We start from the raw sequence: 25,536 nt of genomic DNA, 5'->3' as shown, positions 1-25,536 counted from the left end.
TTTTGTGATCAGCCAAAATGGCAAATGAAAGTTGAAGATGTATGGGAGGAAAAAAGTCCCATTCTGGCATAAATGAAATAAATAGGACTAAAACTCTTGCAAAAGAACTGAGTCTTGTAAGAATTCCACCTCAACTATTTATGTTTATAATTTCATTTTGTGATCATTCTTCATTTTTCCTTTCGCTCTTATCAGTATTTTAAGTGTTAACTGAACTATGCTAACAAGGCTGGCATTGAACAACATATAAAAAGGGCTTTTTTCCTGATCTCTGAGGATTACAATCTATTATTACAGAACGACAGCCAGCAAGACAGTACTTCTGCTGCAAATCTAGAAATCTTTGTTTGTGGTCATCATCTTCTATTATAAGGGAGCAAAGGCAGGCATACAATCGTGTGAGGAATTTGAATATAGAGCTACCACATAACTATAAGCAAACATGGCCAACGTTTTTTTTGCTCCTGGCATCAATCCCTAAAAACAAACAAAAAATTTGTAATAAGGAAAGATTAGATAACAGGCAGGGAACTTGACAAATATGCAGATAAGTTCCAAGATCACACAAGAGTTATTAGCTCTTGGTCTCCTAAGCATCTTATAGCATAGATTTAATTGTAACAGATTGATTCCCCACTCCTTTTAATAAAAGCTATTCATATCAATAAAATTACACAATAAAGGTCCATTTTATTCTTGGTACTTAAAAGCAAGACCTTTCTCTGAATACAGCAATAAGAATAGTAAGCTGGGAGTTGATTATCTCAATAAAACTCATTTTTGGATGAACATGAGAAGAATTCTGTATAGCTATTTGGCCAAAAATTGTCAGCCTCTCACAGTATTATGCCATGGATTATTGTGAGCATGTTTTAGTGTAAATGTATGCCAAGTGAAAGAACATTCACATGTTATGACACATTAATAAGAGACAGAGAGAGAAAATGAGAGAGCGAGAGCGCACAGATTACTGCATCGCATCTTCTTTCAGTTAAAGAAGACAACGGGAAAGATCAAAACCAAGAAGCCTACCTCATTACTAACAGGTTATTACAGCAGCTTGGAGACTGCAGCTGATTTGGTATCACTGCTAGTGATATTAAATACTTCTAGAGCAGTCATTTGAGGAGATACATTCAGACGGGACAAACTGAAGCACAGATCAGAATCACAGAGGGTGGCCACTCAGGCAGTACACGCCACTGCTATGAGTCAGTTTGAAAGCAGGCAAAAGTGAGACAAGAAAAAGAAGAATCAAAGGTAGAGAGATGAGTAAAAGAGAGTGGGAAATATGACAGAATTAAACATTAGGTATTTAACAAGAATGCTGAATAATTTGGTAATTTTAGGACTTCTGTCCAAAACAATACAATAGGTAAAGTACCAGGCTTTTGTGCTCTTTTTAAAGGATTCCTTTGAAACACCAAATACAACATGCAATATTTATGCTATCTTTCATGAGTAGAAACGAAAGAACTCGGTCAGAAATGAACATGGAGCCATACCCGTAAGTAACATAGACAGAACAGAACTGTTTCACAGACACATGTAGAAGCAAACACTTAGGGAATGCAAGCCTGTAGGAGCTGGCTTTTGGGTAGAAGCAGAGCTAACATGCAAATGCCCAGCCTGAAGCTCACAATTTGAGATCAACTGGTTTTCTTACATCAGTTTTAATAAAGGAAAACCTACAGGTTTATGGAAGTCTGACATCTTGCACACTACATTCAAGACTGCATATACCCCCATAGCACTGATGGACATTTGGACAGATGTACATACATAAACAGCTTTTCTCCTAAAACGCGTCACTCCCCTCAACCAGCCAATGCTTAATTTTTCTCCCTTGTAGTTATATGTGCATTCAGTGGGTATCCCACTTGCTCTGTTTGTGCCCACTTTATCACAAACCTAATTCTGCTGCTCTTCAAGGCTTCTACCATTGTTCCTTGCCAATTTGAGCCTCAAAGTAATACAATTTGGGACTGGTGAACTGTTTGAAACAAGAAGTACTTACAAAATGGCCAAAGCCTTCCTCTGCACAGGAAACAGGACATCTCATCTGCACTTGTCCAGACGCCAAACAGCACTGACTCAGCTAGGAAAAGGGCAAACCTGCTACAAGCCAAATGCTATACCATACTATTTAGCAATCTCCAAAGAAGAAAAAACATCTGACCTTTAAATGCTTCTTTTACCCCTCCACCCTTCCTGCCTTCGCTTCTTCATACAAATACTGTTTTTACCAATGCAAAGTTTGGCTGACTAAAAAAGTTGCTTTATGCTTTCTGGTCAGCTCCTTCAAATCAGATGAGCTGTGCAGGAGCAAAACTCCGCAGAATAGTTCCTCTGCTGGGGTCCTGCTGCACGTCTCTTCTTCCACTACCCCTCACTCTCTCATCACATAAGCAAAGAAGAATGTTATCTCTCTTTCCCACATGTGCTTCAGCACACTGGATCAGGCAACAAAAAATTTACAAGCCAACAAAGTAGAATCCTAAGTGCATCCACTCGAAAGGAGATTTGGTACACAGCTTTGGGATCCCTAAACAACCTAAGTTTTAATAATGTCTTTCTTTGTGAGCTTGTTCAACATTTCACTCATGACAAGCTTTGTGGGTACTGCTTGCCCTACTTAAAGTAATGAGCACAACAGAATTATAACTAACAGAATTATTATCCTGTTCCTGCACACAGTAAGGGCAACACACCCTTCCTCGATGCTTCCAAGCTCATTACAGCCAGTAGTTATTTGTTAGTCTGTGATGTAGATATGTTACGGGCTAACAGATGCACGTAAGGGTGGTAAACAGCAGAGCACCCAATTTCAGCAGCAGAAAATAAATGGAGGCCTTAGGAGAGACAGTATAAGCAATACTCCACAATACTGCTTGTACTGCTTGTACTACTAAGTACTGCAAAAATGGAGCCTACTTCAGGATGTGCCGATTACTTCAGGAAGCTGAGATATCCAGGGGAGTTATTTATTATAATCTGTATTATAACAGATTATTTTGGACTGTGCTAGGGACTCCACTGTCCTAGTGCAAATATTCACAGTGAAAAGTAATCAAATTCTGAACATTTTATCACAGGACATGAGGCTCATAGCTGTACAGAGGGTTAGAAACCGCTCCGCAGTACCTAAAACACGAGAAGGTCCCGCTGCAAGGTGTGATAACTGCCACAGCCTGACCCAACTGCAATCTGTTGCATGTTTCCATCTGACTGATGGTCATTTTTTTCCAGAGAAACCAGAGTTCAGGGGCTTGGGCAGAGTGCACTGCCCTAACTACTAAATGTGGTTTCCCACCTCTGCATGAGACCCACATTGGAGGACTGGGCAAGGCCGAATATTTGCCCTCTCCTCCACATGTGTTGTGGCTCAGCTATCTCTAATTGTTGTCTGGTTTTCTCATGGCATTAAATGTTGACAATGTCAACCCTAGAAAATCCTCTATGCTATAATATGGGGTTATTACCTATGTGGACTGTCCTTTCTCATTGCAGAATCTTGCGAAGAAATGCTGAGCTCCTCTGCTAAATTATTTTGATGTGAATACTCAGAGCACTTCAGGCAGAAAGCAAGTCAAGGCTGAGTCATACCAGTATGATATAAAAGGCGCTACTAACACCACACACTCTTGGCAGATCACTTAATTCTCCCAATCTCAACTGGGGCCAACCATATACAAATTACATTAGACTTCAGTTATATTTCTGTTGTCTTTCCAACTTCCTATACTTTATATGATAGGTTACGAATACAGACAATAGACCACAACTGAGCCCAGACATACCTATATGAACTCCGTTCCTTTAGCTACCTGCTTACAAGCCTGTGCTGGGATTCCAATGTCACACTGATTCTTGCAGAACCACTGCTAAATCCAGGCTAATGAGCTTGGTTAGGCCTAGGCTAACTGTCCAGTGCTATTGTGGTACCTCTGTCATATCTGTGATTTTGTGCATTTCTAGTCAGAACAGGAATACCACAACCGACTAAGGTCCAGCAAAGTTGATTAACTCGGTCTCCAGCCACTTGCTGTGTGCTCTCTTCAGACCAAGCTGTCCTTGGCTTTCATGCTATGCTGCTTGAGCACAGTATCTGCCCACGGATAATTTAAATACATCTGTATAGATTCTGGAAGTGACTAATGCAATTTGCTCTAAAAATAGGTGCTACAAATCCTAAAAATTGATTATTATAGTAGAAAACATACTCTTGCAGGGTAGGGTTTTTTTCCCCACAATAGCCACGCGTGTCCTCTCACACAAATGAGAATTTGCATATCAGGAGTGGGAATTTTTTTCAGCAACACGATTTTCAGAATACTCTGAAGCTCTGTATTCCACAGGGTGCCGTATATAAAGCAAACAGTGTACATACTACCTGACAACACTCTTCATTTCCCTCAGTATCAGGATTTACTACATTTCAGTGTCAGATTACCTACTTGCTCCTGAACCATGATAAGGGGGGGGGAATCTTCCTGAGCTACCATTACTAAGCCATTATTTTGTATGCATGCATCCATAAACTTATTCTAATGTCTAACATATTTCTGGCAGATAGTTAACTAAGGATCAAAAATTTCACAGAAATTAGGATCATGATTCGTTTCTAACTGGAGTTGCTTTTAAAATTCCAACCCTAATTTATTTCTTTCTGCTACAGTAACATTCATTTTCTCTGTCTTTTTAATTTTTAAAACCCATAGTTAAAAAAAAACGTAGACTGAAATCATTCAGGAGAGTCATTTCAAAAGAGATATAAGAACAGACACATTTCTGTCATTATGTCTTCTTAGGTACAGAAGATTTATTTTTCCTCTAAAGTAGTTTACAATTAAAAAAAAAAGATTGCCCCTACAGACAGCACTAAACTGATTTAACCAAAATACAAATATAATTGTACGGACCTTGATTTCCTTAAAGTCATTATTTCAGCAAATCTACAACATAAATATGTCTAAAATGTGATATATAATAATATATACCATAAATATATTTAAAATTGCTAAACTGTTGCCTGGAACGGTGTTCATATCTTTTCATTATTATCAGACAACTTAATACAGGGTGAAATGTACTGCTTACTGATTTAGTTATTAAAACATTTGGTTAAAGTAAGTGAGTAAGATCACACCTGGATTGCTTTTGGAATTGGCAAGGAACTAAGAAGCCTTTCACATCTTGGTTACTGGTTCGGTTCAGTAAGTACCCATGATGTTTATTTTAAAGATTTATTCTTTTAATGAGCTGCAAAAAAGCAGTTTTCCCTCCACCCATTTCCCCATTCCCAGAGCTGCTGTTTGTTCAAAGGATCAGATGTATCACCAAGGCTGAAAAAAAGTTGAGCATTAACCGTCTCTGCGAATGGTCTTACCAGAACAGGCCTCAAATGCACTAAAAGGAGGGTTGTTCACTCCCTTGGTCCCATCCATCTCACCAAGCCATTGTGGGATAACACTGGACGTATTTACCCTGCCTGACGTGCGTGCTTCCCAGCAGAGAACAGCCCAGTAAAGGAGGCTCCGTGGGCTTTCATCTGGTACACACTGATTCCCTAAATGGCATATTTCGCCACTAGAGCTCAGCAGTTTCACCTGCTTACTGATCTTTATCAGACAGTTCTGGGCTTTCAAAAAGAGCAGTTTTTATTTTCTTCCTACCTTAGTCAGATCTTGTGGTAAAACTGAAATTTAACATAGAAAGGTTATTCTTTTAGCAGTAAAACTCTTGCCGTCTAATGTAAACTGTAGGTGAGACTAAGGTTCCAAAGGATCTTGGGGACCTTTTAATGGATACTTAGTGGGCTTTTAATAGGACTTAATTCGGGCACTCCGGTGTACCAGGAGACACTTGCAACTTCCAACCTTCATATATTTGATAGAAATTACTGGCCATCGTATGTAACCTACCTTCTATGTGATCACCCAACACAAGACTGGCAGGTGAAAGAGAGCTAACAGACTCCGCAGCTCAGGACCTACAACGCTAGGCTGAACTGCAGCACTTACCCGTTCGGCCTAAGGTCAGGCAGGGGCCTGTCCAGTGGCAAGCGATCGCTCAGGTAAGCGTTGTAGCCGTAATACTGGAATTGCTTAAGTGCGATACGTCTGTTTTCAGGACTGAGATCCTGGCCCCAGTGAGCAAAGAGAGATGAGTCAGTGAATGCTTCGGCAGGATTTTCTTCCGGTTTTGGTGGAGCTTCTACAAAAGACAAAGGCAGAAAGAAACAATCTTAGATCTTCATTCCAACAGGCTCTGGGGTACGTTACTTTAAAAAGCTTAACTTTAGGGAGAACACCACACAGAACAGCTCGTGCTGCCGGCTTACAGCAGCCTGTAAGTCTTCACACAACATGCCCTCACATACCTCTTGTGGCACTGTGACTATTAGCTCCTAAGGCTCAAAATTTAATATTCAAAATACAGTTACTTAAAAACAATTCCTTTTCATCACAATCAGACTAAAGGCCAGGACTGATAAATCTAAATGAATTACATTTCAAAAGGATTCTTATCAAGCAACAAGAATGTTATTTTGTTTTTATATACAAAGATGAACTATTTAATTTCAGCCTGAATTATCTTGCTAGAAAAAGATTAAAGTTCTGAAGGGGAAAAACAAAGACACAGGAAGAGAAGAGAGAGTCTGTACAGAACACACAAAATGGCTGCTGAAGTCTGTGTGTAAAATAAGTGCTTTGAAACTACAGATTCAACAGAGAGAAAAAATTCACTGCACTTGGCATCCATGTTTAAATAGCAAACCAGTGTCAGTCACACAATAATTTTATGGTCCAGCTGACCAATCCAGCCTATTTGAATTGTAGTCCATATTTAGGTGTGTGCAATGATGCTACCGGGATTGTCACTTTGTAATATTTGTGTCGTTATAAAATGCTTTTGTTCCACACGGCCACATTTCTGGCTGCTATAACAAATAGAGAAGATGGGAAACTATATACCTAGAACTTAATTTAGGAAGAGGTGCAGTACAATGAAATCACAGCATTTGTTCTCGATATTTAGTTGCTCAAGAAGTCTGTTCAGGGTGACTTGTAAGGCTCTCTGTAACAGCACCATCTCACCCCTCCACCCAGCCCTTCAGTCTTTGCTCAGGTGACCACACAATCTAAGCCAGAGAACCCTCTCTCTCTGTAAACACTTTATGATATACAGCACACTAATAAAGAAAGATCAAATGCCTGGCTTGACCCTGATTTGTCATCATAAACTAGCGACTCACAAAGAAAAAAAGTCTTAATTTTCTGGAAGTCCTAATTATTTGCAAATGGTCTCCATTGCCATTAACAACTAACCAACCGAAATAAAACCTCTCATTTCTGAAGAGCTGTATTCACAAACCATAACTGTTTGGTCACACAGAGACTTACGAAAATAAAAGCGAATCCTTGGAAAGTCTTCAAATGTGCCCAAAGTCCTCCTCAGTACCCACAGTCACCTACAGACCTCACAGCTGGCTTAAGCTAGCTGCATGGAAACACCTAAAGAGAACAGTTTATATACTAGTAGCATATACCACCAGAATCGTGACTCCCAAAGAGTGCCAGGAAGTACATTCTTTGATCTCTTACTAAAGAGAACCCAACATGCAAAAACAGAAATTGAGAATATTAAGTTGTTCGATTCATTCAAGATGTTTTCCTTTTTCCCCTGACAATACTGATAGGAAACTAATGACACTTCCTTCCCTGCATTAGATTCCAACCTCTGTAAATATGTAATGTTTCTTTACTTGTCGAAGTACTGCCTCCCAGCCTGAATCCTGGAATCGGCTGAAGTTCTTCAAAGACGAAAGACACGCTAAACCCTCCGTCAAACGAGGAAACTACTCTGACAGACCCTGCTACCACACAGGCAAATGTGATAGAGTGGAGCTTGTGAGTTTGCATACAACTCTGCAACAGAAATTAAGAAAGCTTGATAAATTCAGATAATTTTAGAAGGTCCTAACTTGAGAAAGGCAGAAGAGTTTTTAAATACCAGTCCAAAAATCACAGCAATGGGGAAAGTCACAGGTACCTCTATCTGTTGTTTGACAACTATGTGATCTCCACAAAAACAACTTGAATTTACACAAAGAATCTCACAAACTATCTTCACAGCCTAAGAGATATTTAGATCAGACATTCCTGATCCTGGCCAGTAGAAATTAATGTTTCTTGGCACTTTTCAAGAACATGTACATTCATGCTAATCAAGAAAACTATGCAAATATTTGTTCAACCCTGTTGTGCGTTACATTAATCTGGATTTCTCCAAATCAAGCACAATTTCCCTGAAGGTTTTAACTTTTATATTTATTATTACACTTATGGCAGAAGACTGTAGGATCCACTCACGTGCAAACAGCCCACCAATGCATGAAGACATCTGAATAAAAATAAGACTCATGGTAAGAATAGTGCATGCATATGCATTTGTAACTATGGGCAGTTCCAAGGATGATTTTCCATGGATGAAGAGCCATCCCAGAAACAACTACATTCACAGAATCACACTCACACTGGCATTTATTGAATTTTATCTAATGATTTTGTGGGGGAGAGTATCTTCTGAAGTGATCTATGAATCTCTTGATGTTTTCTGATTGAAAAAGCACTCAGTAATCCGGGTTGTATCTGCAAGACTAAGATTTTCCAGCAATGGCTATCTGTGAATTTAGTTTACAAGCTCTAATAAACCACTCGCCAAATGCAGCCATTTTTTGTATACTAAGCAAACATGTTATTTCAATACATTTTTCTACAGGAAAAAAGCATTACCAAGAACTTTCAATTACACTTCCAGTCAATGGAGTTAAGCACGCACCTCTGATGACAAAGTCTTTCTTCCCTTTATTTGGCTGAAAACCCTTGGGGGAAGCAACTTTATTCAGGCAGACTCTCACCAGGAATAAAAACAATTATTGTAAGACTATCAGCTGCCTTTCGACTAGTCAACAAGCGTATCTGATGCCTTAGTCTCTGAAAATAGATCTTGGCCTGAAGTCTCACAGCCAGTTCTTATCACCTGCTTCTACAACCGCAGAATGATCATGGGAAGCTAAGGCTCAAAGGTGAGCCAGTAAGTAGTTACTGCCTGAAGCAATACTAAGGTAGGCACATTTATCTGCTCAGTTATTACTAAAAAGGAAAGATCAGTTCCATTTTTCCTGTGGGAAGAAAGCTTACCACCCGCAGCATATTGCTGCAAATATTAACACAGGGTCTTCTCTACATTAACTTTTCACACCATGCAAAGAACAGCACTGTACACAGACATGAGGCTGGTATTAACTCTTGGCAGACTGACACTTTGCCATTAAATCAATTGGTACCAGAGATAAATCACACAGATATCTGCTGGCTGTACACTCGGGCTGAGGAAGTCTCCTTCCAGAAGCCTGGCTGGTCATGGCATCAGCATGGCATTCGTCACACACTGGTTATGAGAGTCAAAAAACCTCACAGCTTGTTTTCCATAAACATCTGCGTGTCTTCAGCTCATACTTTCTGCATCATGTTTACTAGTTATGCAATTAATATTAATATAAAATCTATTGCTTCATCTGATCTCACTAGCTGCAGCCTCCAAGATGGAAATTCACTCTCCTCTTTCTATTGCTCATTATATAGAATAAGTCAGAAACACCAAATCAGAAGACATGGCTGAAATCCAGATTGTACATGACATGAAACCAATTCTCTCCTAGTAATAAATATATTTTTACTAGTAATTGAAGCTTGAATGAACTTGCATTAACACTGCCCTTGTAATGAAACACACACACACAGAGGTTTCAATAGCCTCTTCTAGTGTATTGGGTCCAAATAGCAAGGTTTGGGTAGCAGAGGGACTGCAGGAGTGGCCTCCCTGGGAGAAGGTCAGGTGCTGCCCTGTACCAGACATAGCCACTTCCCAACAGACTCACTGCTAGCCAAAGCTGAGCCCATCAGTGAAACTGGTGGCACTTCTGTGAAAAACTATTTAAGAAAGGGCAGAAAATGACAAGGAAGAGGGAACAAAGGTACAAGGGAGCAGCAAAGAGAATAACAGAGGAAACAAGGAAATGAGAGAAGACCAAGGTCAGGAGAGTAGGAGGTGCCCCATGCTGTCTTTGTTTCCTAATACCCAAGTTAGTCATTAAATGTTTATGTTAATTGGTAATAAATTAAATACTTGCTTTCTTCAGAAGGTGTACAACCAAGCAGCAAACAGACAACAAAACATCTGTCCCTTATTATTAGTAAGGAACTGCAGACAAGCAACGTGTTAGAAGCAACAAGAAAAGACAGAGCCTATCCCAACAAAAGTTATGCATTTCCTTTTACTGATCTCAACTGCTGTAGTGTACCAGTGTATCCCTTTCCTTCCTCTCCCTTCCTTCATTTGTTATCTATTTATAACCTACGCTTACATTGTTAGTTTTTCTCAATACACATTTGTCTCTGCCAGTTTTCATAAGGCAACTTATACAACTGGTACTCAAAGAGCAATATGATAAAAAAACCTGATCAGATAGTAAGGAATTCAGGAAAGGATTTTCTTGATTACCATCAAGCATACTTATAGCGTCATTTGGTAACAGCTAATAATGGCACAGGAACCGTTCTGCCCACCATGAAAACGCAATTATTTCCAGGGTAGTACAGGAAAACCACTTAATTTACAACAGCATTCTTAAGTTGTGAAAGGAAGGAAATGAAGACTATTGTATCCAACTGTAATCGTAGTAGTCTTCAAGCATCTTGGCAAAATATAATTATTTAACTGCCATTTGCATAATGTAATTATTTAATTGCACGGGGATATTTTCTACCCAACAAATGCATATCTCTGTTTCAGAACCACGAACGGCACCTCTAAGCCCCGATGCATTGGCTCTGCAAAGGTTTAGCAGTGACCTTTCTTGAAAGACTGTCTTCAGTTTTGTCACCAGTATAATTTTACATTGCATCATCCTATTTCTTGCATATCTGCCATGCAAGTGCTGGTCCTGCCCATTCATATTTCCTTATCAAGATTTAAGAAAGACCATGAGAACATCAGTGGCTGCTTCAAGTTTCCGATGGCCTTAACTAATAAGTTCATGAACTCATGTAATAACATTAACAGCTAGCATTTAGCAGATTAAATGGGTAAGGAATATTGCCGTATTTAATGTAATTACAGTGATACCTAAGGCACAATGATACTAAAGCATCTATAAGGAATAATTTTTAAAGCAATTTAGCATCTACATCTATAATTAGCACTGTGGCTGTTTGTATTGTATCGTGATCCATCTATGGAAGCCTTTAAGCTTTAAAATAAATCAGTTGTGCTCTCTTCCAATATGCATCTGCAGTTAACAACTACTTGGTTTACAGATGAGGTCATAAAGACAGCCCTGAACAGTAAGAGTTCGGTACTTCACAAGTCAGTACACTGCACATGCTTTATCTTCTTCTGTGCTGCTTAATTTGGACCATCAACTGCTGTCAGTAATACACTTTTTTCCCTCTTTTATTTTTTCTCTTATTTTTTTTCCTAAGCTGTACATTGAATAACTTTTCTCCAGTTTATGACTGATGCTGCATTGACTCTGTTGTGATGTTTTTCATTATTTCTCATGCCTGTCTCTCCTTGAAGTTTCATCATATAACAGCCTCCTTAGCTACTACTAACCATCTCTACAAATAGTACCACAAGGCCATGAAGTAAAGAACCTGGATCGAAATACGCAACAGAAAATGGCAGCAGAAAGGCCCATCCCTAATGACAAATGGGAAATTCTGGTAACATAGTTATACTATGATAACTAATTGAATATGGTTCTGAATAATCACAGAATCACAGAATCGTATAGGTTGGAAAAGACCTTTAAGATCATCAAGTCCAACCACTAACCTAGCACTGCCAAGTCCACCACTACACCATGTCCATAAGCACCTCATCCAAACATCTTTTAAATACCTCCAGGGATGGTGACTCAACCACTTCCCTGGGCAGCATGTTCCAACGCTTGATAACCCCTTCAGTGAAGTAAAATTTCCTAATATCCAGTCTAAACCTCCCCTGGTGCAACTTGAGGCCATTTCCTCTTGTCCTATCACTTGTTACCTGGGAGAAGAGACCGACCCCCACCTCGCTACAACCTCCTTTCAGGTAGTTGTAGAGAGCGATAAGGTCTCCCCTCAGCCTCCTTTTCTCCAGGCTAAACAACCCCAGTTCCCTCAGCCGCTCCTCATCAGACTTGTGCTCCAGACCCTTCACCAGCTTCGTTGCCCTTCTCTGGACACGCTCCAGCACCTCAATGTCTCTCTTGTAGTGAGGGGCCCAAAACTGAACACAGCATTCAAGGTGCGGCCTCAGTGCTGAATACAGAGGAAACTAACGATGAATAATGAAGTAGTAAGTTTTGTAAAATAAGTAAGCTTTGTAAATAATGAACTAGTAAGTTTTGTAAAAAACTCACATGCGTATTGCATACCTCAAAAAGGAAACTCTCTTCTGACCACCAATGCTTAGAATGACTGGACTAACAAAATAGCCAGCTTCAATGGAAAAGCACACTGACATCATTAGCTCTATCTCCATAAAAACCTTTCAAGCCCATTAAGAAATACTCATTTTTTTCAGCTTCATTCAGATTTCAACTTTTCTTCCTAAGAAAGGTTACCGTAAACAGGTTTCAAATTAAGAGAAAGGATCAAGCCAGAAAAGGGCTGCAAAAGTAGTTGCAGAGACAGATTCAGACATGTTGCTTGTTGTTACTACTCCATCAGATTCGTTTTGGTTCTACCTCTCATTTGACTGCAGGCCTACTCACAAAAGCAGCAGAGTTTCATATCAAAGCTTTACCATTGTGAAAATGCCTTCCATGGTATCAGAAGTGCTTTACAAAACCTGCAGTGTAACCTCATACACTGATTTCAGTAAGCGCCAGTAACAAGAAGGGATAGACAGTAAGTCAGAAAAAATACCCTATCTGCAAAAATACCCCTATGTCAGACATGCAGAAGGCATTAATAATTGAGCAAAACTACACAGGCTTAGGTGTAACACGTTGCTCACAAAAGAAAAATTAGTTAGAAATGATGCCAGGATGTAGGCAGAAAGGCTTTGATCTCTGACTTCTCCAGTGCTTGATATTTTGATTTACCAGCCTAGAAAAGAAGGAGCATGGAACAATTAAAGAGGTAATGCAGTAACCATGCCTTACCTTACAGGTGGACTCCTGATGCGAATCTAAGTAGACTATCATTAAAGACAAAATAAACCTCAGCTCTCTCCAATGTTCAGCAGCCAGATTTTTGGGAATTCAGAATAAACTAGTAAATGCTTTTATGAAAGAGTACCATAGTTTGAAGAAACTGAAGGAACTGACTTTCTCACACAACCTCAGCAGCCTTCAGATTCTTGAGACAATCATGAAGATGCTCACAGCAACTTTATGTGTTAGATTGTCTCTGCTGGTACTTTGGGAATTGTTTCAGGATTTTTAGTACCGACTTTTTCATAGGCCTAATGGCCTCAGACTCTGGCTCCCAGCACTCAAAAAATCTATATTTGACTTCCTGCAGGCAGTAGCATTTCAGCTGTCTGTGGAAGGAAGGATCCTTTCATCCTTTTCCTCTACACATGCCCTTCATCTGTTAGCCAATCTATACCCTCCATAATCTCTTGCCAGAGGCTATTCTATGCGACAGGTAAAAATCCCAGACTTGTATTGGGTCATAGAGCCCTGATATAGTTTTTAGAAGTGTGAAAACTTTACTTAAATTTTGTCACACTGGAAGATACACAGAGGAAGATCCCACTTTCAACGTCTATTGTAATTAATGCAAACACATTATCAGCATCCTTAATAATTACAGTCTGACAATTCCTGTCTCGGAAGGCTGATCCCATGCGGGACACTGCTATAAATCCTCTGTCAGATGAATGAACCTCTGAAATGAAAACATTACCTCCTTGCTTGTACAGCGTGATGAAACACTGACAAGCAACGGCAGAAGCAGCTCACCAAGATGCAACGCTGCATCAGCCATGGAGAAAAGTATACTCAGAAGACAAAAATCTAAAGTTACAGTAACAGTGACAGAGCTTCCCTCAGAAAGGTTATTTTACATATTCTCTCAACCTCCAAAAAAATCACAATACTGCTGACAAGGTGTCAAAATTAATATTGTTTTGTGCTGAGAAGTGAATTTTACTGTTTTGAATATTCAAGTTAATTCCCCTTGTCAGAGTCTAGTTTTGTTCCCAAAGAACTGACTTTAATGGAAGTCCACCTAAGAAAAAAATGAAATATCTAAGTGGGTTAAATTCTGCTACCACTGCTTACTTACAGCTCAGCAAGTCATACTGAAGTTGCCAGGGTTCCTCAAAGAGACTGACAGAGCCTGTCAGAGTCTGTACAGAGTACAATGAGCAGCGAAGCCCTAATCTTAAAAAACATTAAATCTGATCCCAACTACATACAAAACACAAAACCACCCTGAGAGAATTCAACTCAATATCCTGTCTTCGCACATTGCAGCACACTCTGTAGTCAGTGTCAACACTGGACAGATCAGACAGACAGGGAATGGGAAAAAAACCACCCCCCAAAAAGGTGATCCTTTCCTGAAAAGCTAACTGTCAAGAAGCCATGATAATACTACAAATAGTATACAATCAGTACGAAACTTTAAAGATTAAACTGTGTATGACAGCACATATAGAAGGAAATGCGAAACTCAACAATTTTTTTACATTTTTGAGAATCTGAAACACAATTTATTAATTGATACGTTACCACTATTGCATTTTAGTGCAGCCAATACACATACACAATGGTAAGCTACTAGAGTGCTGCTAACATTTATTTTCATTTGTTTCTAAAAAAACAAAATCTCTTGGAGAAATTCCATTTTTTTTTCTGAGAAATAATCCCGTGCTATTGGGTGTACGAAGGTGGAAATTCAGTCTGGTTCTGCTGCTTTCTCTCCCTGAAGCCCTTTCTCTCCCTTAAGTCACTTACAAGTTCTAGAAATATAAACATCAAACTGTATTTTCCCTATATGAATGACACAGGTAGATAAAAACTAAGAGCCAGAGAGAGCTGTTTGGAATCTTTCCCCAGATTCACAGCCACACCAAAGTGCTCTGGTTTTTTTCTCTTTCATTTTTGGCCAAATAGGCCATCCTGGAACCCTGCACCCTCGGGAAGCCTGGGACAGATCCAGCTGGGTCTCCCCCAGAGCCACACTGACACCAGCGCAGATGAACACCATGCAGAGAGCCTGAACAGCTCCGCAGGGCAGGGGTGCCATGTGTCCCCACAGCATTCTCCCCTGTATTCGTATTACCTAGATTTTCCCATTAACTGTTCACCAGACAAGACTGTGGGGAGCTAACTATTTATCAAATACACGCTCATAAAGGGATTAAGTTAATTGTGCCACACATTCTCAATAATATACTGATTTATCATTTCCTTTCAGGGACTTCTTATCAGAAATATCAGGGTATATTAGATGTGTGGTGATAGAAAGACCCACGAGATCTTTGAATTCAAATTAAGAAGTTCATATTATCAAGTCTTCTCAGATCTGAAATAATGGAATTATTTCCATTATATTGGAAATTCCATATAATTCCATTATATTCGTATTATATTGCAAGAGATTGAAAAAGGGATGCTAATATGTACTTACTGAAACCCAATGACAGCAATTCAAGTTCCTAAACAGCAAATGGACAGTCTGGGTACAGCAAGTTTGGTTTTCAAGTAATGCAGGTAGAGCAGCAATAGAACGCGAGTCATTGCAGTGACGATCCAACTCATGAAAATGTCAGAAGGCAACTCACTTCTGCTAAAGAGTCACCTAACACTCGGCTTCACTTTGCTCAGGATCAAGGCACTTGCAAATAGAAGACATCCGGAGCCTTCTCCCAAGGAGAAGACATAGGGAAAGCCACTGGTTCCAGAAGGCTGCAGGTCACTGGTACAGAATAGTGCAAGACCTTCTACTTACCTGGGCTATGTGTCCTGAACTTCAATTTATTTGATTGTTGATTGGTGGAGATGTCAGGCTGCAAACATAGGCAGCTTTTGGGTTTTGACAACTGGATGTTTGTCTCATTGGTACACAACTCTGCCTGTTTTATATAATATATGTGTGAGTATGTCCACCCAAAAAGGACAGACGTTCATGTAGAGAAGTTGGACATTTCCTGCCTTGGCAGACTTTCATAACCTAACAGCTCCTAAAAAGTCATTGCACAGAAGTTACTTTACACTGAAGAAAGATGTTTGAAGACCACTCTCAAAATGTGCTCAGCGCTAGAGGGCAGTGTAAGAAACAGGGAAATCTGTCTTCTAAGAGAAATCTGAAGTTTTTAAGACTTCTTAAGAACCTGTTAAAGAGCTCTCAGAACTGCAAGTAGCAAACTTACAAACTGCTAATTAACCAGCAAATTCTATTACAGTAGTTATTTCCTAAAGGTAAGAAAACACACAGGAGAAAAAGAAAATTATTATGATGTCATCAAGCAAACGCTAAACTATATTACGTGGGTGCATACACACAACACTTCATAGGAACAAGGTCTTGGTAGGGGCTCTGTATTTCTCCTGTATACACTAGAACTAGCCTATTCTATCTGAAAACACTATAAATCCTGGCCATTGTTGTTTCTACTAGGTATCTTCTCACTACTAGCCTATTAAATTCCCCTCTAGCCGTAACTGTGCTACGGATATGAATCAGGCTATACAGGTCCCTGCATCACTCTAGCAAAGTTAACATAAAGTTACTACAAGCCTGGACAACCTGAAACTAGGGTAAAAGCTTTTAACTTACTGGAAAGAGGTTATCAAAGGAAATACGTATTTCCAAGTACAATCAATTTCCTCTGATAATATTTACCAGATGAAGACATAGAGCTCTCTGACAGGTACCAATACTGGACTTCGAAGGCCTTCTGTATCCCTTGAGACCGATATTTTGACAGAGACCAATTCTGTCTTCTCAAATAGGTAAAAGGCTGATTTTCAAAAAATACACTATAAGGACATTGAAGACTACGGCATACCGAGTTCCAAATCTTCAGACTTTCTAAAACACATTTTTAAGATTGTCCAAAGCAATACCTCTCTGCGTTCCTCATACTTGGAAACCAGATTTTAAAATACAGGCCTTCAAGATAAAGGGTGGTCAGAAGACTTATTTATTGACCATCACATAAAGGACTACTGTTGTCTTCATTACAAGAAATACATTTAAACTGCAAAATTCTTTTTCTCATTTCAAAAAATTCCGTACTTAAAGCACTAACTTAAACTCAACCTGGAGGCAAACATGTAACAATTTCTGGAATAATAGTCTAATGATACAATAATAATCTGCAAAAAACTGCCTGAAAATTAATTTGGCAACCTTATTTCAGTTTGTGATGCATAGATCTCAACATTACAAACTGCAGTGCAACTGCCACTAACTGGTAGTGGTACCCATAACAGAAACAGAGGAATGAGATGGGCAAAATTACTAATATAATTTTTCAGATGAGCAGCATGATAGTCTCGTTGCAAGTCATGGTTCTGGTTACAAGGAATAACCCCCCCTGCAATGCTGGTTAGATCAGATTGTCAATTAAAGTGCTAAACCAGTTTAAGCTCATCATCTCTGGTGTCTGCTGTTTTGTGAGAGTTATGGCACTGGCCTAACATGTTTCCTGTCTTGGACCAAAATGACAGCATGCTGTTGCACATAATGGCCACTTTTTCATCATTTGTGATAATAATTTGCAAAATTCTCATCAAATTTCATTATAGTGAGCACTATACAAACAAAAAAGAAAAGAGTGTACAAATTAAATCCTAATTTTACAGAACAGCCAAATGTTCAGTAACTTCACACAGAAGAAGTTCCACTGACTCGGGTGCCTTCAGGAGGACTTGAACAAACAACTTCCATGTGTACAACCTCATGCTTGCCTAACAGTTTGTCATTAGGTAAGTTGGTTACACTGCATATTTTTTCCAGGCAAGAGTGGAAGACAACAGAAATTCACAGGTGAGAGACCAGTTTGCATCCAGGAAACAGAGAGGTGCCAGAAATAGAGACTGCTTCTACTTGATGCTCAGTAACAAAGCTCAATTTCTATAAACAACTCTGCTTACTTCCTTATTATCATGGAAGAAATAAGTAGAAACACAGGAGATCACTTACGGAAGGCCTAGTGTTAATGCAATTACACTACTGCATTTACAAGCATTTTTTATTTGTAAATGGATGTAAAACAACTGAATTATTGTGGAACTTTGTTTTGTTTTTTTAATTCAGAGATTTACCTCAGTTTAAACTGGAGTCAGATAGGATTAATCAAACATTCTTGGGTAAGACCAGTAAGACCAGTAACTAAGCACTGGTCATTGGATTAAAGCTATAAAGATTTTTGCTTAAAATGCACACCATTTTTGCCACTGGATGGAAGAGGATCTGTCATACAGTACTGAGGCAGGGGGTTCAGAATTTCACTCCTCTGCAGTCGCCATTGTCACAGAAGACAGTGGAGACGTCATCACTGGCCACTGTAGGATGAGCGAGCATGGACACAGAGCCCTCTAAAAACCACATTTCAAAGATGACATTCAGATTCTGTAGATACGTCACATTTAATATACACAACTATTTCTTCTGTGTCAAATGATCAGTGTTGAGGCCTGCTATATTATTGAGAACTTTCATTCCCATACCCATTAGAATCCATACCACCTTCTTTTATTCTTCATTGAGGAGCTGACATGTCGGTCATGTAATGCCCTGAGCAAAGTCCAACACAATAAAAACTCTCCATGCCGAAAGTCCTCTTGCAACTGGCACTGAATGCCATTTCATGTTTTCCCAACTTGCTTTGTTCCGGTCTTGCACATTGTGGAACTTCTGTTCCACCAAACAAAAGAATTGCATTTTACCAATAGGGAATTTTATTATTGCTGGTAGAATGGTTAACAAGTGTAAAGGTTGTTTTAAAATCCAGCTTATTTTGTATTTAGAACTAACAAAGTTTAGATGATAAACACGTAACTTTTGGTTTTGGGGGGTGTGTGTTTAATTACCACGGTTTAAGGACAGCTTAAATCGTAAACAGAGTGGATAGTTGCCTGGACAGCTTAAATCATAAACAGAGTGGATATTTGCCTGGGGTGGCAGACCACCTACTTCACCTATTCAAAAGGAAGGGGATGACTTTCGCCACCAATGGCCCATCGCATGGTGACAGGCTATTGCAATTAGTGCTCCTGCCCGAGACTCTCCTCTAGCTTTCTGACCCGATCCCATCCTGGCCCTTTCTTCTCCCCTCCTCTTCCCAGCAAGCTAAAAGGGTGAGCAGAGGTTCTCTGAGAGAAAGGAGAAGGAGAACAGTGGATTTTGAAAAGGAGGAGGAGAAGCAGTAGCAAGCCCATGGACCCTCCAGCTGGACTCCCAGAACTGAGGGAAAGAAGTGGCCATTCCCAGCTGCCTTCCAGCCTCCTCCTGTCTCCTCTCCCCAACTAGCACCCACCAATTCCTCCCAGCACAGTCACAAAAATAATGAAAACACTCGTTCATTACATCCTCCTGTCATGACAGTTGAATAAATACTTGAATATAATAGGCACTAGCATTCCTCAGTTCTTAGCAAGTATGGAAAGGTTTGCAAAGCAAGCTTGAAGGGTACAGATGTACAGTCAGTAAAATCTACATATAAAGAGCACTTTGCAAAGGCAACAGAATAAACCAGGTTCCACAGTAAGGCTTAGGGTCAGAGACCTCTCAAAGACACAGCACAGTGAGTTCCAGTGCAGGAAAGGAGATAAAAAGATTCAGAATATTCCACTGATTGTAATGGCACATGTTCCTAAATTTAGGCATCTGCTTATGTGCTTACTAAAAAAGGAATCTCATCTGCATTTAATGACTAGCAGACCACATTTTTCTTTGGGATTAGTGGAGTTTGCATCTGTGCAGCTGAGAGGATTTAAAAGCTCAGTGTGTTTTATATCATAAACCCAAATCTATGTCACCTGAACTAAACACAAAAGCACTTAACTATTTTGAAAACTATTTTGCCAAGAGCTGTCAGGCTGTGACGCTAATTAGTCATATGTACAGCTTTTACTTTTATACAAAACTGAGCAGTTGCACCAAAAGTAAAGCCCACGTGAGGAAACAGAAACTAGCTCTCTTCTACACTCACCCAGCTCAAAGCACCAAAAATAGGCTTCCTCTTTCAGTAATCACATAAAATGAGATTTTCTCTGATTACCAGGCTGTACTGAGCTTCCTCAGATTAGTTCTCCTTCACTAATTTCCATTCAGGCCTCTGAGGAATTTTGTTTTGGCCCCTTCTTCACAAACACAAAAATTTTAGAGAGCAGCAGCTCCCCCACTCAAGACAGCCTTTTCACTTCTCATAAATGCTTTCAACATTATGATAAACGTTGTAAGCTGTTTCACCACTTCCACCAAAGTATATCACTGGCATCTCAGTAAACAGCCATTTTGATAAGTGGGTCTGCGCTTGACAGGGCTCCTATTTCAAAAGTGCTTTTCAAACACTTGCAGATGTAATTGTACATGCTTGGAGCTAGTTCATACTTTAAGATTTTTCCTACGCTACTCCAAGAGACAGAGATGAGCTTCAGTTTTAAATGAAACCTGCAGAAATCTGAAGAACAACAGGGCAGTTTTGAAGAAGAGCCCGCATGCACTTCTGTAAAAGCATCTTCCATCCCCATTTGCCATTGCCCTTTTCATGCTGAAAGCACTAGACATACACAAATGCAGTAGCAGCGAGTAAGTACATTTTAAAGATTTGCAAACCACACTGCAATAGAAAAAGAAAACAAAGCATAATATAGCTTCTCCTCTCTGCAGAGAAACATGAATGACAAATTAAAAGTCCTCTCCCACCTTTGATACCAAATACATGATTTGTGCTGATGTTAATAGCAATACTAAACTGAGACTGTTAAGATGGCATGAATTCTCCTTGAAATAGTAAGAAACAGCAAAGAAAATGCAATCAAATTAAGTCCTCAGGTTTAATAGGTGTTTGGTAAATGCTGTAAGACTATACGTATCTTTAACTTAGTTTTGGAAAAGGATAGTAAGTCAAAAACATGCTAAAACAAGACAACAAGTCATGTAGACAACCAGCAGTCTGCCTAAACAGAAGGCAAAGAGGATTTTCTAGATTATACCCAGCAAATACTTGGGTTTATTTACTGTTCTCAGCTGTATGCACTGTCTATCCTACAACTAGGAACTTTGAGAAATATCTACTACCCAAGGTTATTTCCTCTGCTGTGTTAATTTAAGAACTGCAGATAAAATGGCTTTAAAACTTACAACATTCTGCATTTCCTTTGCAATTTTAAAAACCAGAATAACTTAAAAAAATGTCTTTTATTTGAAGCTGCATTAACTCTACTCTTCCTCTGCTTCAGTTGTGTGAAGAATGGAAGCGTGCAACCAATGTTGGCTCTGCGGGGTTCTGCTCCATTAGCAAGATTGCAATTTTTGCTGAATTTGCACAAATATTTCCAAAATTTGATAAATACATCAAAAAACCACTACGGAAGAGGGTATCTCCCCAGTGTTCTCCACTGTCAAGGTCATGAGACTCCTCTAAAGACTGGACTGTAATGAAAAAAGAACAAGAGTGGAAAACTCCATAAGCACTGTTATTCCTCAAGACAAGAGGAAAAAGATGCACTCAGTTCTTACCAAAGCATACAATTGCCCACAGACTTTGATGACCATTACATGAGGCAAGAACTGGACACTGAGTGTCACTGTACATCAGAGAGTATGATCTTCAGATGAAAGGAATACAGACACAGTCTTTAAAAGCCCTATCTTGGTATCCACAGTTGGGTCCCCCTTTGGGATACAAAATAAGGCAATAAAACTAATAAGACCTGCAGAACAGCAAGGCTCAATTATTTAATATTTGTTAAGCACTTTGAAGAGATAAAATTGTATCTGTTTTATACTGCTTTTTACAACACACCAGGTTGATTCCTCAGAAGAGATATTGTGCAGTTGTATGGATACGGGAGCTACAAAGCCATGAATGACCATTACCGGGGGGGAAAAGGTGCAGTGACATGATCATTACTGTTGAAAGAGATCTAAAAGCTTAGAACATATGAGGAGCTTCTTAAACAGGTGCTGATTGCTACAAAATGACAGACAAATTCCACTATCATTTACACTAGAAATTAAAGGCATACAGAGGTGGTTGGTTATTTTTGGTTTGGTTTGTTGTTTGTTTTTTTTTTTTAAAGTCATCATAGCCCTGTCAGAACTTTAACCAAAAAAAAAAAAAAATACAGCTAGATTAGAGAATGAATCAAATTTATATCTAGAAATTCAGTTTTAAACTGATACAAAAAGCAAGAGGAAAAAGACGTGGAAGCCAAGAAAAACTGAAATTGCTGCCAAAAAGAGAAAACTAAACAAAAATCAAGGAAAATTCAATTTATTATGCAAGATATAATGGGCACTTTAGTTAGTAATTTCTCATCATAGGACTACAGATTTCCCTGTAGATCTACCATGACTTCAGTGTGAGAAGCGTTATTGAAAAGGGCTGACATTCACAAATCAACCTCTTGTAAATGTGCTAAATCCACACAGAAGAACGTAAGTAGAAATATCTTCTGAAATTTTTAATTTATTACCTTTCTTGCAACACAAAACAAAGTTATAATTTGCCAAAAATCAGCCATGTCTGTTTTCTTCCTGTCCTCATCCCACATCAGTAGATCAGCTTCTGGTAATCCCACAAAGCAGAAAGGATGAGGGAAAAAATCCCACCCCTTAGTGGGCATGTATTTTGAAATTATGCAAGAATTTTCTGCTTTTCTATTTCCTTCTAATAACCCTGCGTATCATACATCCTGAAGGGAAATACAAGTGTTAATTAAAGATTAACAGTTGTTCATTTTGTCAAAGATGAAAATTGAGACTTTTTGATAAGAAATGTTCCAGTCCTTTTAATGGTGCTCACCAATACTGCACCCCAATTTAAGCCAGGACAAAGGAGTACTGTGCCCACTGCATGGCACCTCCAAAAACATCAACATTTTACTGAGTTACTGAGCAATACTGTTACTGAGTTAGCCACAGTACTTCTGCAGAAAGCCTGTTCTTCAGGTTATGCTTATCACCAATATGGTCCAAACCTACTTACTGTAGAAACACTGCCAGAAATCACAGCTCGACATGTTATTGAAAAAATGCACCTTTTTTACAATTACTGTAACTTAAATGAATCATGTTTGCAGTATGCTTTAAAGAGGAGAAGACTGCACCCAGCAGCAAACACATTTTTACTCTCATATTGTTGCTTCAATGGAAAGTCTTTCAAGTGCTTTGATAAACATTACATTTCACCTTCTCTTGTGTTTTCCAGCAAAAAACCCCATGTACAACAGAAAATAGCCTCAAAAGGTGTTACTAATAGTGACTGTGAAATAGCTTAACTTCTAGGCATGTAATGACCTTACCACACTCACACCCTTCAGGTGGGACACAAGTGACACTCAGATGTCAGCACGCCCATTAGGAAGCCACTCAGGCAGGCAAGAGCAAACGTAAAGGGCAGAGAGCCTTGCCTGGAATGCTGTCTACCACGACGGCTCACACACTTCCTGCTGCAAGGAAGCGCCTTCTTTCATTTGCAATTCACAGCTCCGACACTCTCCTGGATTTACGTGTCCATGCGTTCTCTTTAAAACAGCCCTCTTCTTCTCTAAACAATTCAGAAAAAGGTATTCCTCTTTACCCAATATTGTGCAGTAGAGCATCTCTGCAGGATACAAACCATTCAGGTTTACTCCCCTCTCCTGTGTAAAGTGAGTTGAATGCACATCAAGGCTGTACTGGGACCCATGACAAAGCTGCTTAAATGAATGACAGCACAAGTGCTGCTACTGATTTTTACCAGATTAAGATCTAGAAGAACATTTTAAATAGTCTATTATAGAATAAATTCTCATCTCAGCTATATTAAAATGGAGTAGAATTTGCTTAAATTCAAAAAGCTGCCGAAGGATACCAGTTACATTTCATGTAACTGCACAGAAGTGTTTTCTACCAATTCTTCTGTTCCGCTGTAAAAGAGAGCAGAATCGGACCCAGATCCTACGGTCTGTGCATTAAATAAAGGAGTGCATTTAGCAGATATCTCACATACATATAATCCCAGACAGGTGGTTACTAATCCTAGCTGTTCTAAATAGAAACAAAATTACCCAGGAGTGTTAGCAAACGTCAGCAAAATGCCTAAAAAACTGGGTGATGAAAACAGACTTTCACCAATTTTGTGCAATACCTTTAATAATAGAAGACCAGAGACTTTATTACTATATTATTTATTATCATTACTTTTAGCAGATACTATTAGGATAGATAGCAGAAGAATATACTCAGACTCAAAACACCAGAGAATTGTGAGACATTCCATTTTGAATTTACATTAATGCTTTTAGGAATTGTTATGCATGATAACAGATTTCATTAATCCTGAGGTTATGTCCAAAATGAAACACAGTGTTTTTTTCATTTGCTCCACCTGCCCAGCAGGTGTTTGAAATCTGCAGGGCTTGCAAGTTAATTACTGATGAGTCACTAGGGTGGGATGGGCTAATTAAACTCTATTTGAAAAAGAAAAGAATGAACAAATCATTTTTCCAAGAGTTAGGATATTAGCTGCAGAGTAGTAGTGAAGGAAGAAATTCTAGAAGCAGCCAGCTCTGAAGAGACGACTTGAGAGGAGCTGATGTTACTTTGGAATAGCTATTCATGAATGAAACCAAAGATTTTCTACATCCACAGTGGAAGTAATTTTCTCTAACAGCAAATGAAGATTCTTAACAGTTTGTTTCCAATGAATCTTCACTCCTGGAGAAAAGCTGCCCTTTAATACTTTGAGGCTTAAACACAGTTGGTGTAGATTGACAAAAATCAGTAAAGGCTCTAGGAATTTTGTAAACAAATCCTAGCTCAAGGCAATGCCAGAGAATTAAATTTCTTACCCGGAAAATGGAATCTGGGATATTTTAATCCGATGTTTTGTTTTACCTGAGTTGTTTTCTAAGTGCAATCTCTGAAAAAGGAATAATTACAGGAGAAATTGAAGCCAATTAGAAAGCAGGAGGTAATTTCCCTGGCAGGAGAACTAAAGCTCATTGCGTTAGTCCTAATCACCACCTCCAAACCTTAGCCAGAAAAGTTTCCTAAAGAAGCCCCACACAGTGTTCCATTGTGTCACTGGGGAAGAGTGATTTGGTAAGCCTGCTGAGAAGGCATGGCTTTCTCCATGAGCAGAGCCACAGTTTGGCTGGGAACACTGTAATGAATCCGCTTCTCTTTCCATCTGACTAAAATGCGCACATGGAATCCATCTCCCCATACTGTTGACTCAGACTTTCTCAGTGTGATCTTGAGATCAAAAGTTACGTCAAGATTGCTTCTCTGCCCCATGCTGACGTTC

General features: G+C 39.2%; 1 protein-coding gene across 3 annotated transcripts in view; it reads right to left on the bottom strand.

Annotated features, from left to right (window-relative positions):
- The window catches only part of GALNT18 (polypeptide N-acetylgalactosaminyltransferase 18), a 251,920-nt gene that overhangs the window by 124,941 nt on the left and 101,443 nt on the right, over positions 1–25,536 (bottom strand). For all 3 annotated transcript variants that reach the window (XM_075502133.1, XM_075502132.1, XM_075502131.1), the window contains exon 3: positions 6,024–6,216. In XM_075502133.1, the coding sequence (XP_075358248.1) occupies positions 6,024–6,216 (193 nt within the window). The remainder of the gene's footprint in view (positions 1–6,023; positions 6,217–25,536) is intronic.

This window comes from Mycteria americana, chromosome 5 (genome assembly GCF_035582795.1).
Source record: "Mycteria americana isolate JAX WOST 10 ecotype Jacksonville Zoo and Gardens chromosome 5, USCA_MyAme_1.0, whole genome shotgun sequence".
NCBI lineage: Eukaryota > Metazoa > Chordata > Aves > Ciconiiformes > Ciconiidae > Mycteria > Mycteria americana.
The sequence above is the reverse complement of the archived record's forward strand: the minus strand, read 5'-3'. Positions and strand labels throughout refer to the sequence as shown.